The 17,862-nt window shown below is 46.8% G+C and overlaps 6 protein-coding genes across 6 annotated transcripts; 1 reads left to right on the top strand and 5 right to left on the bottom strand.

The window, feature by feature from the left end:
• Positions 1 to 1,805: 1,805 nt before the first annotated feature.
• Positions 1,806 to 5,538, bottom strand: GLAREA_05610 (SH3-domain-containing protein; the record flags this gene model as incomplete). The annotated part of the gene is made up of 4 exons (XM_008078899.1): positions 1,806 to 1,831; positions 1,880 to 3,784; positions 3,833 to 5,201; positions 5,341 to 5,538. 4 exons carry the CDS (start codon positions 5,536 to 5,538, stop codon positions 1,806 to 1,808), a joined length of 3,498 nt encoding a protein of 1,165 aa, XP_008077090.1.
• Positions 5,539 to 6,425: 887 nt separating this feature from the next.
• GLAREA_05609 (MFS general substrate transporter) lies at positions 6,426 to 8,099 on the bottom strand (the record flags this gene model as incomplete). The annotated part of the gene is made up of 4 exons (XM_008078898.1): positions 6,426 to 6,719; positions 6,774 to 7,273; positions 7,323 to 7,725; positions 7,791 to 8,099. 4 exons carry the CDS (start codon positions 8,097 to 8,099, stop codon positions 6,426 to 6,428), a joined length of 1,506 nt encoding a protein of 501 aa, XP_008077089.1.
• An 801-nt stretch (positions 8,100 to 8,900) lies between these two features.
• On the bottom strand, positions 8,901 to 10,678 carry GLAREA_05608 (Tubulin nucleotide-binding protein; the record flags this gene model as incomplete). The annotated part of the gene is made up of 7 exons (XM_008078897.1): positions 8,901 to 9,129; positions 9,179 to 9,602; positions 9,651 to 10,181; positions 10,243 to 10,318; positions 10,401 to 10,427; positions 10,518 to 10,558; positions 10,654 to 10,678. 7 exons carry the CDS (start codon positions 10,676 to 10,678, stop codon positions 8,901 to 8,903), a joined length of 1,353 nt encoding a protein of 450 aa, XP_008077088.1.
• Positions 10,679 to 11,061: 383 nt separating this feature from the next.
• On the top strand, positions 11,062 to 11,839 carry GLAREA_05607 (uncharacterized protein; the record flags this gene model as incomplete). Its single annotated transcript, XM_008078896.1, has 2 exons — positions 11,062 to 11,346; positions 11,402 to 11,839. The coding sequence occupies 2 exons, from the start codon at positions 11,062 to 11,064 to the stop codon at positions 11,837 to 11,839; spliced, it is 723 nt and encodes a 240-aa protein (XP_008077087.1).
• A 159-nt stretch (positions 11,840 to 11,998) lies between these two features.
• GLAREA_05606 (WW) lies at positions 11,999 to 13,521 on the bottom strand (the record flags this gene model as incomplete). Its single annotated transcript, XM_008078895.1, has 4 exons — positions 11,999 to 12,727; positions 12,782 to 13,108; positions 13,196 to 13,451; positions 13,505 to 13,521. 4 exons carry the CDS (start codon positions 13,519 to 13,521, stop codon positions 11,999 to 12,001), a joined length of 1,329 nt encoding a protein of 442 aa, XP_008077086.1.
• A 1,755-nt stretch (positions 13,522 to 15,276) lies between these two features.
• GLAREA_05605 (Cytochrome P450) lies at positions 15,277 to 16,860 on the bottom strand (the record flags this gene model as incomplete). The annotated part of the gene is made up of 3 exons (XM_008078894.1): positions 15,277 to 16,100; positions 16,200 to 16,509; positions 16,558 to 16,860. 3 exons carry the CDS (start codon positions 16,858 to 16,860, stop codon positions 15,277 to 15,279), a joined length of 1,437 nt encoding a protein of 478 aa, XP_008077085.1.
• Positions 16,861 to 17,862: the final 1,002 nt, after the last annotated feature.

The following is a 17,862-nucleotide window of genomic DNA, read 5'->3' as shown; positions in this document are numbered from 1 at the left end:
ATGTCTCGAAGTTTCGGAAGATACAATTAATTAAGCGGACTGTAAAGAGACATGACATGAAGTGTGAAACTTAGACCAAGTATTTTGCGTCTTACACTGAACATTTTCCCCCCTGAATTCGTGTTCAGCTGTGTGCGGGAGTACCTGCTTCCTTCTGGTCAACTTTATCGTATTTGTGGTTCATTTCTATGTGATGGAAACAGAGTGATCCTGGAGAACTGTTAACTGAACCATAATAACCAAATGCCATGAATTTAGCATACTAAATCTGCTGCTAGCAGCCTTCTCAGAATGCATCCAGTAGAACAGCAACAATACTTCAAATGGTCGATTGAGAAAACTTGAGAAACCTTGCAGCCAGGAGAGCATTATCCTAATCTGATACGTCTTTTCTCAGAAGGCATTTCTGCACAGCGAGCCCTTGTAACCGGAAAACATCCAATTCGATAGTAGACATCATAATATCCTTTGTTGACGGCGAGGAGCATACTTGTGGGGTTCTCGGGGACCTCGAAGCTGTCAATAACGTCAATCTGGGCTAACAGAAAACATTCCAGTGGTCGAGGAGTCCGACCCTCCTGCCCCGATAAACCGTTTATCAAGAGACTCATGTCATCAAGCCGTTGTTTCGTTGTGTTCGCATAAGTCGAAACGTCACTCATTCGTACGCTATTTAAGATCCCGAAATCAACATCGATAGTCATAATGCCACTTCAAAATTCATCTTCCTTGCCAGTAATATGATATCCTACTCCCCAAGGCCATTCGATACTTGACAGCATTGTTCACTCTTCGTTGAGAGACAGTGAACCGAGTATGTAAGAGGGCGCTGCGTGGCTCGGAAACTCCACTGAACCTTCCCAGCCTGCCCACGACCAAGAAGGGAACTTGACAATTCTTTTGCGTCCGACTCGACGTCTCAGTAACGTCGCTAACGTTGTGATGTCTGTAATCCCACGTGAGTGACCCTTCAAACTGCTGGATAGGCAAGCCCCAACAAAACTTTGTCCCAAAATGTGCAGAGTGATCTTGTAAGATGGCAGCAAAAGCATTCAATATATCTTCCTCAAGTGTTAGGCTTCTAACCTTTTTCTTGTGTATGCATATACATGATCAGCATAAGTATGGAAACAATTGCTTGAGAAGATGTCCTTGAAAAATCAACTTATCCGAGATTTATTCACGATCGGGATTGGATCGATCATGGATCTAAATGGGTTTGCTTCACTATAAACTATGCTGTCACTCTCAAAAAACACACGATGGTTCACAGATACCAGCTAGGGCGTCAGAGTTTGCTGCCACAAGCGGCAACAATAGTTATAGTAGCATCTTTATACACTCTGTCCATTGCCTGAATCATAGCCTTCATTTCTGATTCAATGTCACTTACAACGCAGAAAGAAACCTATTTAAAACTTCAAACAAGGTTGTCATCAGCATATTTCCCGCTTCTAGTGTGGAGATTTAAGATGAGGTAGTGCCTGTTCGTGAGTGGATTTTCCTGAAGAAAACGTGCATGAACTTATTGGCGCTTACACGGACAATATAAGAGAATAGCTCAATATCCCCAGCTAAACGACCAAAGTATGATACGTAGAAATCTAAGATCCAGAAATGATCGAGGGAAAGCAAGTACTTTGAATAATTAATGTACTATTATAGTGGTAGATTATCATTGAAGTCTCATGGCGCTTATGGTCGAAACTATCGACATCTTACCATGCACTCGCGATGCCTGCTACTCTACAGAAACTCAAACCATCCATTTGCTGGGTTCAGGAACATATATACAGTCCGAAATCCTAGAAACCAAATGGGTTTTGCGGTGCTATAAAACGTCAGATGAGCATATCGAACCATGGAAAAGTTTACTTACTGGCTTGACTCAGATTTGCTCTCCGCCCTGTAGCTTGAGGCATAATCTTCTTCGTATCGCCTGTCACACCAAATCTTACTGGTGGAGGTGGCCCGGTCTTTTGAGGTACTAAAGGTTGCATTGTGTGTTGTGCAGGCATTGGTGGCATAGGAGGCATGGGTGGTGGGTTGAACGAAGATTGAAAGCCATTAGATGACTGCTGAGCTCCTGTTGGAGTTGGCTGCAGTGGTGGTGGTAGAAAGGAGTTTACACCGGTCTGCTGTGGATATTGCGGTTGCGGTGGTCCAAATGAACTTACAAATCCTGTAGGTTGCTGCTGAATTGGCTGTTGCTGCATAGGAGAGAATTGCTGCGGCCGAGGATCGGCAAATGGTCCTCCTCCATTGTTCATAAATGGTTGTTGGTTCATACCGGTCTGCATAGGATATTGAAACCCATTCTGCCCAGGATTGTTGAACTGAGGATTGAAAGGCTGTTGCTGGCCCATCATTCCCAAGTTATTTTGTTGCATGCTTTGTTGAGCAGTAAATTGCTGTCTCATTTGAATCTCGTTGAGGCTTTGCCCAGGAGGTGCAATATTGTTTTGGTACCCAGCTGAGTTTTGCATACCCGTGCTCTGAGCTTGCAATGGAGGAAGAGAAAACGCACTCTGCTGGGCCGCCTGTGGCGCTGATAATGGCCTTCCAGGTGGAGCAGGGATCATCAAACCGTTTGAACTGTTCTGAAATTGACCTGGGGGAGGTCGTGGGCGAGCAATACCCCCAACGCCTTGGTTAAATTGGTTCGGATTCTGGAATCCACCTAGTGGCTGCTGCATACCGGTCTGTTGCTGTGGAATACCTGTCTGCTGATTTCCAATGCCGGCGAAAATGGAAGGAGTAACAGCCGGCGGGCCTTGCACCTGAGGTTGGGGTTGTTGCGGTATAGGCGCTTGAACCTGTGGTTGTGGAGGGGGAGTTGGCTGAGCTCTCACGGGCTCTAAAGGCTGCGATAGAAGGGTCAACTCCTGCATAGCTCCGGTGAGAGCAGGCATCTGTACGGGAGCCGATGCAGCCGCTGGACGTTGTGGTTGTGCGGGAGCTGGCTGCGAGTCCTGCTTTGAAGGCTTTACGTCCCAAGCATCATCGTCAAAACCACCTCTAGCCACATCTTTTTGAGCAGGTTTGGGTGCAGATGCGAGAGGAGTAGCAACTCCCTCTGGAACTCTGCTCCCAGAATCCCGAGAAAAGGCCTTGGCATCAACGGTGTTGTTTGTTTCTACTGGAGGAGCTGGTCTGCCTTTGCTGGTATTATTCTTCAAAGTACCTCCAGGACCAGAAAACATCCCACCAGAAGCCCCATCTGCCGCTTCGTCTCCTGCGAAACTGACACCTTTCTTGCCGCCGGTCCGATTGAACTTCTTGTCAAGAGTCCGCATTATCTTAATAATATCTCCCTCCCTAATGCCAACGTTGCGCAAGACTGTAGCATCAATGTCGGGAATAACACTCTCGTCCATCGAGTCCTTGTTGAACGCTTGAGCATATCGTTCACATAGCCCGACCTGAACATCACAAGAAAGAAAGAATTGGAACCAGTCATACTCGGGCTTTTGTGGAGTACGCTCCACTGAGGCGCCAGCGGAAGTACTGGGCGATGGTACATTGTCTCTAGATGACTCTTTGGCTGCTCGGGCTCGTTGCTTCTTGATATCTGACAATGGCTTGTCTTCGTCTAAAGATATTCCAGTCTTTCTTTCGACATATTCTAGATCTTCAATTGACATCTTAACAACTGGGACGGCGATCTTTACACCATTCATTTTGTGAAGATTAATCTTGCCGTCCTTCAGGGCCAAGAATTGTGCCTCTACACTGAAAGATTTCGAGCGATCCGTCCACGTGCGTACCTTTGATGGATCCGGTTCTGTGGGAGATTAGCAATTGTAATTTGAGTAAGTCAAGTGAAACCTACTCGACTTCGATGGTCGCGACGAAGAATCGTTTCGACTATCTCGTTGGTTTCTCTGTTGCCCAGAATTGTTACTATTGTCACGAGCATTCAAACTGCTACCCCTTTCGGGCAAACGCATTCCAGGGCCTACCTCTGACCCTCGTTCCTCCTCTCTTCTGGCTGCTCTCAAGGACTCCTTCGCCAATCGCTCTTCTTCGATTCTGTTCTGATCGGTGGTCGAACGGCCGGCATTGAGACCCGAGTGGCTCTCAGGGGCCACTGTCAGGCCAGTGATTTCGATGTAACTGCTCGGTACTACCCCTTCCTTGCCATTCTTCAGCCGTCTCACTTGCCACCACTCTTCGCTCTTTGTGTCATCAATCACGATGACTTCGTCTCCCACAGCAACTGTGACCTCGTCGTCCCCTTGAGCCATGAAATCGTAAAGCACCTGTCCAGTCTTTTTCGTTTGCCTGGCACCTGACAGCATGTTATCTGTCAAGCTTGCCGCCCTAACCGCTCCTGCAAGTTCTCCAAGGGCGCTGACAATTTCATGAGCTGTGTCTTTCGCGCCAGCATGAAAATCGACACTCTTGCTTGGCCGGACTAATTCAAGAAAGACGTGTTTGCCCTCTATTGAGTAATGCTGCATTTTCTCGGCGGTCCAAGTCTGCTCAGGACCGTCCCGTTGCTTTTCAGGTGCTATCATAATAACACCCGTTACTGAATTTATTCCCAAAGTCGTCGGCATCTTCTTCCGTTTACCCATAACTGACACCATTTCATTGATGTTATACATGTGGTATCCACCCGATGAGTTGTGTGACATTTCTTCGTCAATGCCCCTGTTATGAGAAGCCCTATTATACGGAGGAGATGCGCCAACGCCTTCCAACGAAGCAGCTCTCGCAATTCTGGTATCAATACGTTCCGGCGCCCTCGCCTGAGGGGGACTTCGCGGAGGGAGAGTCGGAGTAGGAGGTTCCTCTTCATCTGAAGCTTCGGGTGTATATTGAGGAGGTGGTCTTGCCGCAGGGGCCGATGCCTTTCTTTGATTCAATATCCCCGCTATATTCGCTGCGGGTGTATTGATTGGGCTTGCAGGAGAAGCAGGAGATTCCGGATCACTCTCGATTTCTGCAGGAGGAGGCCGTCTAGGAAGGCTTGGTGGTGCTGCCACCGCCGCCGCCGCGGGTGATGGCTCATCATCCTCATTTAATTCAATATAGTTTGCAGGTGCAAATCCATATTCTCCATCTAAACCGACTAATATCCAATCTGGATCTGATGTATCAAACACTTCAAGACGGGCATCTTCCGAAAAGGATAGCTCTTCGTCGGTCTGCCTCGTGTAGTCGTATAGTGCTCGTGCATGGCTTGAGGGGGCAACCTGAATATGGTCAGTATGCTAACACTGCTCCCATTTTGCACACCCAATATGCCCTTCGTAAACTGGCGCAAGTAGAAGGTCATGTCCAGAAGAGGCTCTCGCCTTGCCACCACCGCAGCCCGCGCACGGGAATACATACCTCCTCAATGTAATTGTTTGGAATCAATCCCACAGGCTCATCATCGTCCTCGCCAGAAGCCTTCTTCTTCGCTCTCCACCAGTCATCCTCGCCGCTCTTTTCCAGCACATAAAGTATATCCCCCTCTGTGATCGCAAGCTCCGACTCTCCTTGAGGAACATAATCGTAAACAGCCTTGTATACGCCGAGGAAACCCATAGTGATTTCGAACCTTGGATAGTCGCCGATGGAGGCACGGGATCCTTGCGGTTGCTTCAAGGTGTTTATTTGTCCTACGAACCGCAAGTAGGTGTTGGCTCCATGCAATTTCGGGACGTAACCTGACTTGTTGTTCTAGAGAATGAGGCCGTGCTGGAGCTGATTAACACGGTTATTTCGGATCGCTTCGTCTTAGAATGCTATAGACTCTTAGTATGTTAAGAGATAGGCAGTGCTACGTTGTTGAATCTCCGATCGAGGGTTTGGTGTGGTGAGTGCTACTTGAATGGTTGTAACTTGCAGTGATCCATATTAATCCGATTGCCATGGTGAACTGATCCCGCCTACGCCGAGACATCACGGCCACCGTAGCACCTATTTAGACGTCACCTCTGGGCCTTGGAGATGCCAAGTTGAGTAACGAACAATAACCAGTACAGTAAGCATACCCATAAGGGAAAAATAATATGACTTTACGACAGATACGATATCTTAAGGGTTCGCTAGTTCATCAGATTCCTGGGATGGCACTTCAGTTCAACATGAACAGCAAGCTACGGCAAGGTTAATAATTGGAGTGGGGAAACCAGCAACTGAGCGGAACGGACCACAACAAATACATTTACACTGCTAGACAAATAGAGAGAAAGGATGATCAACTACAACACGCTCTTAAGCCTTCCTCTCGAATTAACTCAGAGCTACATAACACATTGCGCTACCATTCCTTATGGCCCGCGAGTAACATTAATCACTGTCCCGTCACACACCAGAGTAGGTAGTCAGTCTATGTGAGTCGTACAGCAGGACTGAAATGTACCACAACAGCTATTGATTCCGAATCATTCTTCGTCGCATAAAACATATCGTCATATTCATTTCGTCTTTTAATAAGTATATTTAAAGTCCATCGTCCCCTCAAGAATCTTTTTGCCTTTCCTCTGTTGCTTATTAGCCCACCAAAAGTATACAGAGAAAACAGCGACTAAAGCAATGATCACAATATGAGATGCAATACTGATCCAAATCGCCGTGATGTACGTCGGGGCTTCTTGTTGTCTAACAATGAAGGATCCAGCGATTCCTCCCAGCCCATTGCAAGCTGTAATAGAAGCGGCAAAGGTTGCTCGTTTCCATTGTCCAGCGATATTCGACGTTTGATATGCGGTCATTGCTGCCCACTAGAAATAGAGATTAGCTGTAGTAGATAATTCTCTGGGAAGAACGTTACATACGTTACTGACATACGCTCCAGTGGAAAGATAAGTGCCCACATATCTCACAGACACTTGCGAAGAAAACCCGAGCATTGAGAAGCCAACGATCGTGCATATACAATTGAAAACGATAACGGCTCCTCTCATCTGAAGCTTGTCTCCGAAGAACGACGAAATAACCACAGGAATGACCGCGTAGAAGTAAGGCGGCGCGGAAAGCAGAATCGCTTGGTCAGTGGAGAAACCCATGCCAGATTGTAGAATAATAGGCAGGAAGTACGAAAGGGATGTCGATACCAGGTTGAGACAGAAAAAGAGAACACAGAAGCCATAAAGCTTTGGATCCAAGAAGTGAACAGCGCACTTCTTCCAACTGAAAGGATCAGCTTTCACATCTCCTCGATCTTCCGTTATTCTATCAGTTGCGAATCGCTGCTCCTCTGCAGTCAAAAAGCGGAAGCTGTTATGGGCGTTCTCAGGAAAATCAACAATCCATAGATAGGTGATAAATCCTACAACTTCGGTATCATTAGTCTTTGAAATCAAGAACTTCCTCGGATAACTCACAGATGGCAATCAAACCCTGAACAAGAAACATCCACCTCCACCCCGCAAGTCCGGCTGTTCCATTGAGATGATTGAGGCCAAAATTCAGGAATCCACCCAGACCAACAACAGTCACCTCTCCAGACTGCAAAAAAGCAAATCGTAATTGCTGCTCCTTGCGAGTATACCACGTGCTAATCAGGTAGCTCAAGCCTGGAAAAACAGCACTTTGGGTGATTCCAAGCAGGATTCTAAGACCCACCATTTGCTGCCAGGTCGTGATGAAAGCTGTACACATGGTTATCAAACCAAAAGCCATGGTAATCAACGAGAAGGTGATCCTGGGCCCTAGTATTCTGACTGCAATAGTAGCCGGCAGCTGGAACGTGACACTCGAAACCGTGTAAACCAGAATAGACACAGACTGACGAAGTTGTTAGCAAAACTACAATTAAAGCAAACAGTCCAAACATATAGAACAGAACCTACATATCTATTCCCAACCCCCAACCCCAAATCCTCAAAAATGGTTGTGACACTAGCCGAGCTAATAATCCCACTATCAAGCAAATTCAGACTGCACAACACCCCCGCAATAGTACAAAGTCTCAAATCAATCTTTCTCACCAATTTCCTCTCCCGTAGCCTTTCCGTCTCCGCTTCCGAATCGGTATGAATAACTTCTGTATCGCAGTATGTTTCTGTCGAAGGAAGAACTTCCTGGTCTGTTTGCTGGGGAGCAGACTTGATGCCATTGCTGTGAGGCATTGGAGGCTTAGGTGACACTGATTGAGACATTTCGAAGTGCAGCACTTCAAAAGATTACCAATAGAGAAGAATTATAAGCTCTTTCTTGGTCGGTTTCCCTTGTATGGTAAATTTATCCACGCGTGAATCGTCGAGTCATAGATCCACGCAGTATATCTTCAACTCTCAATTGAAAAAGTCAACGTTAAAAGGAAAAGCGTTTGAACCGAATAGATGATACGAGAGAATATTTGGAGCGAAATGTGCATCATCCAGATGTCACAAATCGTGACCAATGCTAAGTTATTTGTACACTCACATATTGTGGGTTCGCAGATCTATGCGGAGGTGCAACAGCTCCTTAGCCTGTCCTCGGCATCGTCCAAATAACACCGGAAACCCCAGCCGAAGAAGGGAAAGTGGGATCCGCCTTGCAGAACGACCACTTACTCCATAAGAAAGCCAGTATCAAATTGCTGTGAAGTGAAGATTTGAATTTGGTAGGCCCATTGTTCCCGATCGGAAGTTACACCGATTATCAGATCAACAAACAGGTAATCACGAGTGCGCAATGATCAATACCGTTGAGAAAAGAGAAACGACTGACTATTGACATCAATTAGGCTGTCTGAATTACAAAGATGTACTCGGTGCCATTCTGTTTGATGAGAAACATCTGCCAGAGCGCCACATTAAGTAAAGAGAAAAACACAATTGGGTCTAGTAATCCCCGCTGAACATTGCACTCCAATCACTCCGGATGCTATAAGACATCCCTATCGAAATACCAAATCTCTACGCCAAGCATGTAATCCCACATAGAGACAACATTGTAGCTGAATAGAAGAACATCTAGTACTCGGCTTCAGCTCCGTCATCACCCTCCATAGAGTCAGTGGCAACTTCCTCATAATCACGCTCAAGAGCCGCGAGATCTTCACGAGCTTCGGAGAACTCTCCCTCCTCCATACCCTCACCAACATACCAGTGCACAAAAGCACGCTTGGAGTACATGAGATCGAATTTGTGCGAAAGAGCCGACCAGGCTTCAGCAATGGCGGTGGTGTTCGAAAGCATGCAACTAGTTCATGTTAATAATTGTTAGGCCATGTTTGATTGGTGGAACTTACACAGCACGGTTAACCTTAGCAAGATCTCCGTTAGGAACCATCTGAGGTGGCTCGAAGCAGATACCAATCTTGAATCCAGTAGGGCACCAGTCAACGAATTGGATGGTACGTTTTGTCTTGAGGGTAGCAACGGCGGCGTGCACATCCTTGGTGACAACATCACCACGGTACAAGAGGCAAGTGGCCATGTACTTTCCGTTACGTGGATCACACTTGACCATCTGATTGTTTGGCTCGAAGCAGGACATGGAGATCTCTTGTACAGAGTTGGCCTCGTGAGATGCCTTGGCGGCGGACACAACTGGGGCGTATGCAACGAGAGGGAAATGAATACGTGGGTATGGTACCAAGTTGGTTTGGAATTCGTTGAGATCGACGTTAAGGGAACCGTCGAATCGGAGGGAGGCGGTGATGGAGGAGACAACTTATCATTCGTTAGCATATTTCGATACTCTGTTTCTGCTGTATGTACCTTGAGCAATGAGACGGTTCAAGTTCTCAAAGTTGGGTCGCTCCAAACCGAGGTTTCTTCTGCAGATATCGTAGATGGCCTCATTGTCGACCATGAAAGAGCAATCAGAGTGCTCCAAGGTTGTGTGGGTGGTAAGAATGGAGTTATATGGCTCGACAACTGAAGTGGCGGTTTGGGGAGCTGGGTAGACGCAGAACTCGAGCTTCACCTTTTTACCAAAATCGACCGACAGGCGTTCCATAAGAAGGGCACCGAAACCAGAACCAGTTCCACCACCAAAGGAGTGGAAAACAAGGAAACCTTGTAGACCAGAGCAGTTGTCCGCAACATGGCGGACCTTGTCCAATACTTGATCAATCAACTCCTTGCCAACAGTGTAATGTCCACGAGCGTAGTTGTTGGAGGCGTCCTCCTTTCCACTGATCATCATCTCAGGGTGGAAAAGGGATCGGTAGGTACCGGTGCGAACTTCGTCGATAACATTTGGCTCGAGATCGCAGTAGATGGTTCTGGGGACATATTTTCCTTGACCTATAATCCAAATCATTAGCATCTGCGAAAACGACTTATGCTAGGTTGATCGAATGCTTACCAGTCTCGGAGAAGAAAGTGCTGAACCCTTGATCTGGCTCGGCGGCCTTTCGCTCTTCCGTCAAATATCCATCGGGCTAATCAAGACAACGCGTCAGTAAAGGTTCCGCGCATGGTAGCCCTATATATTTGAGGGAGAAAATGCTCTTGTAAACTTACCTGGATACCGTGCTCAAGGCAGTAGAGCTGTTCAACAAAATAGTATGTTAGTCAATATTCAACACGTAGAACCAGCCAGCAGAACAGAACATCTGCTCAGTTTTGAATGTGTCTCACCTCCCAACAGGAGTTTGCAATTTGGCAACCAGCCTGGCCAACTAAAAGCACCACAATCGTCAGTAAAAAGTTTCTGTTGAACAGTCGATATTCGACGTGGGACGAGCGGTGTACGTCGCGTCAGGGGAGAGCTTACCGTTGATGCTAATAACTTCTCTCATGGTGACTGTTATTCGATTTGCACGTCGGGTATTAATGAGCAAGGTCGAAATCTGATGTCGAGAATCTAGAGGAGGTCGTGGATGTGGTCTGAAGAACTGGAGGTGTATGATAGTGGGGAAATAGAAATGGCAAGGGGTTTGGGTTGAGATGATTTTCGCTTGTGCACGTTCGGTGGTGCCTGCCGTGCATAAACATAAACAAAAGGAGGCGTCTTATGCCACGCTAGCTCGATAAGGCTAGATAAGCTAAGCTCTGTAAACATTTCAGGGGTTCAACGTGAAGCTTCCAATATTGCCCCACTTGGAGACCATGAAACTCCAGACGACGACGAGGTTGACCATTTTCTGTCGAAGCAGAGTTAGCACGTTGTAGCATCTTCGCAATGTGGTCAATCGTTGCACTTTTATTTTTTGCTGTTACGCTGGTCTCGGGAAATACGGAAAAGGTTATATTCCTCGGACCAAGCAGTCTCCAGATTCCTGTGGAACATCCAACTCTCGAGGATCTCCACCTGGATACACTTTCTCCACAACACTGGGCTCTTCGTACATACCTGCCAGCAGAATTTCCAAAGAACAACTCCAAACATGGAGTTGCCTCATGGTTTATACTCCATCGGCTAGAAGAAGGACAAAGGTATGAAGTACGGGTCTGCTGGGCTGCAACAGTAAGTGGTGGTTCAATACTTTAGTGCCATTATGGTTAGTCTAATGCGAGAACAGCAACCCACGTCTTTTCGACTAGAAACATACGACCTCCCTCAAGTTTTTGAAACTCCCGAATTGATTACCTCTCTAGCGCAATATTCTGAGGCGCGACAGCAAGACCCGGAAGACAGTCAAGCAGAAGCTAGCGGAATCTCGAGGAGATCTAGTTTCCGACGCGGTTCGGACGACCTATCTTCAACTCTATTCCTACAAATATTCGCAGCTGCCGACTATTACACTACAAATAAGACGCTCATGAAAGATGTGCCTCCTGTGTACGTTGACATCATACTCGATCCCTTCATATTTAATGTCCTCCCACGATCCCTCCTACCAACAGTGGCCTATATCATTTTGCTTGCCATTGGTAGCTGGTACATCTCAGCATATATTAGTAAATGGCTCCGTGGGCTTGCAACAGAGCCTTCGGAAGGCGAAAAGAAGAACAAGTAGACAGCATTGACCGCCTAGCAATTCTCGTTGCGCAAAAATTCTTCATTATAACTGCGAAATGCTACAAACCGTATTTTGGGATATCCATTTAAGAGAAATCCAATCCATGGCCACCCAAAAGATCTAACTCGCCGCTCCTTCACAAGATAATGAATCGCCTTACCATCGGTTCTGTTGTTGGCCTCCGGGCTGACCACCATACCCACCATATCCACCACTAGCCGCTCCATAACCGCTGACTGGACCTTGACTGCCACCAGGAGGACCTCCAACACCACCATGCAGAGCTGCTGGCTGTCCTTGATGTTGAGAATTACCATACAGACCACCTTCCATATGGCCGTGATGTGGCTGTGGAAGGTTTCCAGAGTGTTGAGGGGGGCCACCAGGATAGCCTCCTTGAGGTGGTGGTGGGTAGGAACCTTGCGGTGGAGGAGGGTAGGAATGGTTTTGGGGTCCTGGTCCTCCGTAACTTGGTTGACTTCCCTGTGGAGGTTGGTATTGTCCAGGAGGTGGAGGGTATGAGCCTGGACCACCTGAACCACCTTGTCCGCCATATGGAGGGTTCTGATGACTCTGTCCGCCATATCCAGCTTGTTGAGGGTTGGGCGAGCCACCATAATTGCTACCGTGTTGAGAAGCTCCTCCATATGATGGCTGTTGTCCATGGGTCGCTGTTCCACCGTATTGTCCTGGCCCCGAAGATGGCGGCTGCTGGCCTTGTTGATGGTAAGTGTTTTGTGCAGAATTCTGTCCCTGCGAAGGTTGGTTATAAGAATTGTTACCGGTTGGAGGTTGATATGAGGTTGGTGGTGCTGATCCAGAATATCCGCCTTGTTGCTGACTGCCACCTTGTGAGTAGCCATAATCGTTTGAGGCTTGCTGTCCCTGAAGTTATCCTGTCAATATATCTCCAAAAATACCTTAACACTTCCAACATACCTGACCACCATGATGACCTCCACCCATAAAATTGCTTGCCATGTTACCAAAAGACCCCATCATTCCACCTTGGCCATGCTGCTGTGGTTGTTGTGCACCCGAGTAGTTTCCTGTCTGCTGCTGGCTGTGATCTTTGTTCGGTTTGTTGCCGCTTCCCAGTAAACCTCCCACGAGAGAGCCAACAAGCCCACCAGAACCGCCGCCACCACCACTCGAGTGTCCGCCGCTTGAGGATCCTCCAAGAAGACTGCCTAGTCCCCCGAGTGCTCCTCCTCCTCCATGGCCACTTTGTTTCTTGCCGCCCATTAACTGGTTCATCGCAAAGCTCTAATCACCACATTATCAGCACTGCGCCACCAAGAAAATGATCCCTAGACTTATCGCCCGTCCATGAAATCGTATTAGCCCACGTACCGTCAGACTTCTATCCCCCGTAGCACCATCTACACCCCGAGTCCCGTCCGCATTTGGTGGGAGATTCGCATTATTTGGCAGATCCGGTGTAGCTTGAGGAGTTGGCCCCGTGGGCGCTGCGTGTGTAGGTACATCCCATTGTGAAACTCCAGTCGAGATTTGCACGTAGTAGTATTGCTTGCTCATGCCATCCCATTGTGCGATCCAACCCTCTGGCAGCGATGGAGGGGCGAAGGAGGGGCCTTCTTGACCCGGTCTATAATTCCGCGTCAACAAATCATTCTCACACAAAGGAATAGAGAGATTTACGTTGCTGGGCCTGTCATAGTCGCAAACTCAAAATGTGTATCTGCAAGAGGTGGAAGGGTGAGGAAGTTGAGGTTGCAGGTTGAAAGATTCTTGGTTTTATCTATGCGACCGGTAACCAGACCTCAAAGAAAGAGGCTATGCTGGCTCATTCACGACACACACCACATAAAATTACGTCTACGACAAGAAAATCGCCCGCTTAATGAATCTGCTCTCGGCTTCATTCAGCCACGCTTTTAACGTGGTCTTGAGTCACTCTGCCGTCCCCTTGCTCAGCTGGTCTAGGGGAGCTCGGCGAAGTTAGGTGAGATGGTTGCTTAGAATTTCAAAAGCGCGGCTATCGCTTTGTTTACAATGATACGGATTATCCTAGCGGTTATAATTCTAGGTGAGGGCTAGTCTTCTTGTGCGGCTAGTTCTACGTTAACCAGTTGTTATCAGATGATGATGAACTTCCTGTTTCTGTTTCTCTGATCGTGCGTTGCTTTGGGGTCCCTTCTGGACTTCTCTTCTCCCCCACCTCATGCCGTCATATTGTCCAAGCTCAAAACATTTCATCGACTTTCCTCACTGTAAATTGAGTTGCTCAACTTTCTATGTACTGTAATTCAACTAGTAGGTCTAACGACAAAAAGGACTAACAACAAAGGCAATTCATTGATACGATGGGCGAAGGATTCAAATTGCGACAAAGCCGCCTGAAGGTGGCAAACATCACATAGATTTACACGAGGACGTAAGCCGAAGACAAGACCTAGAGTCAAGTTCGTGAGCATTACAAGATTTCAATCTTGTGTAGTGTTGATGAAACCAACGGGCAGTCGATCGTTTACTTCCACTCAAATGCTAAAATGCTAAAATGCAAGCAGGAACAACTCTTGACATACACTTGTTTGAGCGACTTATCATCCGAGTCTTACAAGCGCATATCCAGTGTGAGCATGTGAAATGCCGTCAAAAGACACAAGGAAAATAGGTAAACTCTCAGGGGAAAATACCATATACTCATACTCGCTTGAAGTACAGTAAAAGATGTTCTCGTCTTAAAGTGAATATAGGAAAGCTCATGATAGCGAAGCGAAATTAACAGCCAAAACTTTCGCTGTGCGTTTGACTTTTGGGATTTCTAGAATCCTTCGAAGACTAGTACACGGAGTATTCAAAATTGTCGCGTATCGCCAACATGGCGAATCAGAATTGCACTATGTGAAGCTGTAGGTTATAGTCCAGTCCTCTTTCAGCGTGGAAATCACCCCCAAAACGCAGCTACGATACAATATCCTATTCCTGGTTTTCATTCAAGCCAAAAAATAAGCTTCGCTTTTAAAGGTAGGTGCTGTGCATAATAAACAAGAAATTTCTCGATACTAAAAAACGAAGGCAGCTCCTAGAAATACCTCGCTTAATCGTATTCTCAGACGGCAAGCAAAAGTGGCGGACAAGATAAGATTGTATAATCACTGTAGGCCTAAATCCAATAAGCTTTTCAGTATCATGTTTTGAATTCACTTCTAGTGAGCAAGAAGCTACAAGTTTTTGTCCTCCAAAAATAAACGTCCCACACAAATTCCGAATTCCAATCCAAAAAGAAAATTAATAAATGGAGACAGGGGGAATTGAACCCCCGACCCTCTCAAATCACGTCGATGCGAATGAGATATCATACCCCTAGACCATGTCCCCCAATTGGATGAAAAATAATATACCTTAACAAAAATTATATTCAACCATCATTTTTGTGGAGATAACTGATTGGTGGTGGGTGACCACCACTACCTCCTCCTCACCCTCCCCATAAAACCCTTCTGCTTAACAAACCACCTGGAATAACTCTCCAACCCTACAACTTTCCCAGTTCCATCAACCCTTTCCTCAGCACTTTCGTCGATTACGAATTCAAATGTCCTAAGCATCTGCGGAACCACCTTGCTCATCTCGAGTAAACTCACATTCTTACCAATACACGTCCGACTTCCCATCCCAAAGCTCAGGAAATACTTTTCTATCTCCCCGTTTCTGCCTTGTTCCTCGTATTCCAGCCAGCGTTCAGGGCGGAACTCGCTGGCGTCTGGGCCGAAAACAGAGGTGTTTTGATGGGCTACCCAGGCGTTGATTCCGACTGACGAGCCTGGTGGGATGGTGTGGCCGGCGACGGTGATTGGGGAAGCGTTGGGAACCACGCGTTGCATGGGGAGGCCGACGGCGGGGTGTTTGCGGAGAGCTTCTTTGATTACTGCTTGGAGGTAGGGCAGGTCTTGGGCTTCTTTGAAGGTGATGGGATTCGAGATCCGACCCTTGCGAGCTGCTGTGTCGATTTCATCTTGTAATTTCTTGTATGCTTGTGGGTATCTCATCAAGTGATAGAAGAGGCTTGAGAGCGAGATAGCAGTTGTATCGCTTCCAGCCACGATATTCATGGTACACATCATGAAAAGGTCAGAGTTGGTTATCTTTTCCGGGTCTTCTTCTTGCACGCGAAGGAGTCTGGCTATAAAATCCGGTGTTGTTTCTTTTTCCGACACATTTGGACCTTTGGCCTCCTGCTTCTTCGCGGTGATTTGTTGAAGTGTCCAATTTGCGATATATCCAAAACCCCCTGATTTTGGTAACCATGGAAATACCCATCTGTGTAACCAAGGGGTAACGCCAATATGAGTACATTACGATAGTCTTTGGTCAAGGGCTCTCATCACACCTTCCTTATCTTCACCCAGATCCAGAAATCCGAAGCGTTTCCCGAACGTAATCTCACCTATCACGTCAAAGGCGTAACATTGAAGATAATGTTGAAAGTCAAAGAGCTTCCCAGCATCTGCTATTTCACAGAAGCGAGACGTGAGAAGTTCAATGCAGTTGTTGACTGCCGGTTCATACCCGACTAGCGAAGTCATGGAATACAAGGACGAAATTTTGCGTCGGTTGATCGCGTGACGATGAGGATCTTGATCAGCAAACAAACTTGCAGTTCCTGGACCTGGTGTCATGAAAGCCCAATACCAGGGTGCCTACTATAATTTTAGACAAACTTTCATGGCATTTCGAGTTACTCATACCTTCACATAACCCTTCCCATGTCCGTAAATAGTCTTCGCAGCACCAATATCATCAATGCTGTATTCTCCGGGAGCGACTCTCCAGATAGCCCCATAAAGCCGGTGAATTTCTATGTCTCTGAGTTCAAAATTGCCTTTGTATATAGCGAAGAGATACCAGAGGCGCGTGAAGCGGGCGAGAAACGGTCCAGGTACGGAGCGAAGAGGGTCGAGGATGGCTGATATTGTGACGTAGAATATATAGATTCCAGTAATCAAAAGGAGGAGCTGAGTGACAGAGAGGGCGGTCACGAGTTGTAACATTTTGAGGATTTTGGCTTTGGAATAAGGTAACTGATGCGATATGATCATGTGCAGTAGAATGATGTCTTGTTAGCAATGAAGCAATCCAAAAAAATCTTGCAGCATTAATATGATCGATTCGAAATCGCCCTCTCTGTTCAGGAGATTCCCGAAGTTGCCGTGTTGGATCATAATCCTCGAGAACCAATTCGAGTTCGATTCCTAGATATCTCCGAAGGAGCCAGAGAAGAAGGGTAGCCATCGTGTCCAGAAGTAGCGAGGATTGCAGGTTATATAAATTTAAAGTTCAGGTATTTTATTAAGCTGTGGAAGATGACTGCCGACATACGTACGTTAGGGTTTAAGTAAGGGAGCGTCTTGACGCCGTCAGTTCTGAGTGTGAGGCCTAACTAGTCATCCACAAAATGTTGATCATCGATCTCTCTTCCAACCTAACCTTTATAACTAAAAATAGTTAGATTCGTCCTAGAACTTGGCGGGGTCGCCTTCCGGATTCGAAATGCCTTCAGAGTCCTCGACAGCCAATTCCGCACGAGGCTTTCAATCAACGGCAGGAATGCTGCTCCTCGTATTCTTTACATAAATTACAGGTTAAGAATGATCTGAGGTTCTCGCTGATGCCCCCACGATCGCTCATGAAGCTGAATCGGGGTCTGATTCCCAAGATGTGGGGGATCTTGTCGGCAATCGTGAACTAGTTAAGGGTAGGTCCAAATCAGCTAGGTATGGGATTGAACATGCTCGCGGTGAAGAACGTAAGCAGAAGAACGCCCTGAGTAAGAACATGTACATTTGAGATGAAAAGAATGAAAGGGGTATCATCCAAGATATTTCGCTCATCCCAAATCGCCAAACTCCGAACAGCTAGTGCGTACACATAGATGTATGCTCCTGTCTCCATAACACTATTCCAAATTTCAAACGCTCTTAAAAAGTCCCTTTAACGCCATCTTTATCATACATTCATGAGAAGCAAAATCATTTCGAATCATAAGGATTTCC

This window comes from Glarea lozoyensis (genome assembly GCF_000409485.1).
Source record: "Glarea lozoyensis ATCC 20868 chromosome Unknown GLAREA10, whole genome shotgun sequence".
Lineage (NCBI taxonomy): Eukaryota > Fungi > Ascomycota > Leotiomycetes > Helotiales > Helotiaceae > Glarea > Glarea lozoyensis.
Note: the sequence above shows the minus strand (reverse complement) of the source record. Positions and strands in the feature narration are given on the sequence as shown.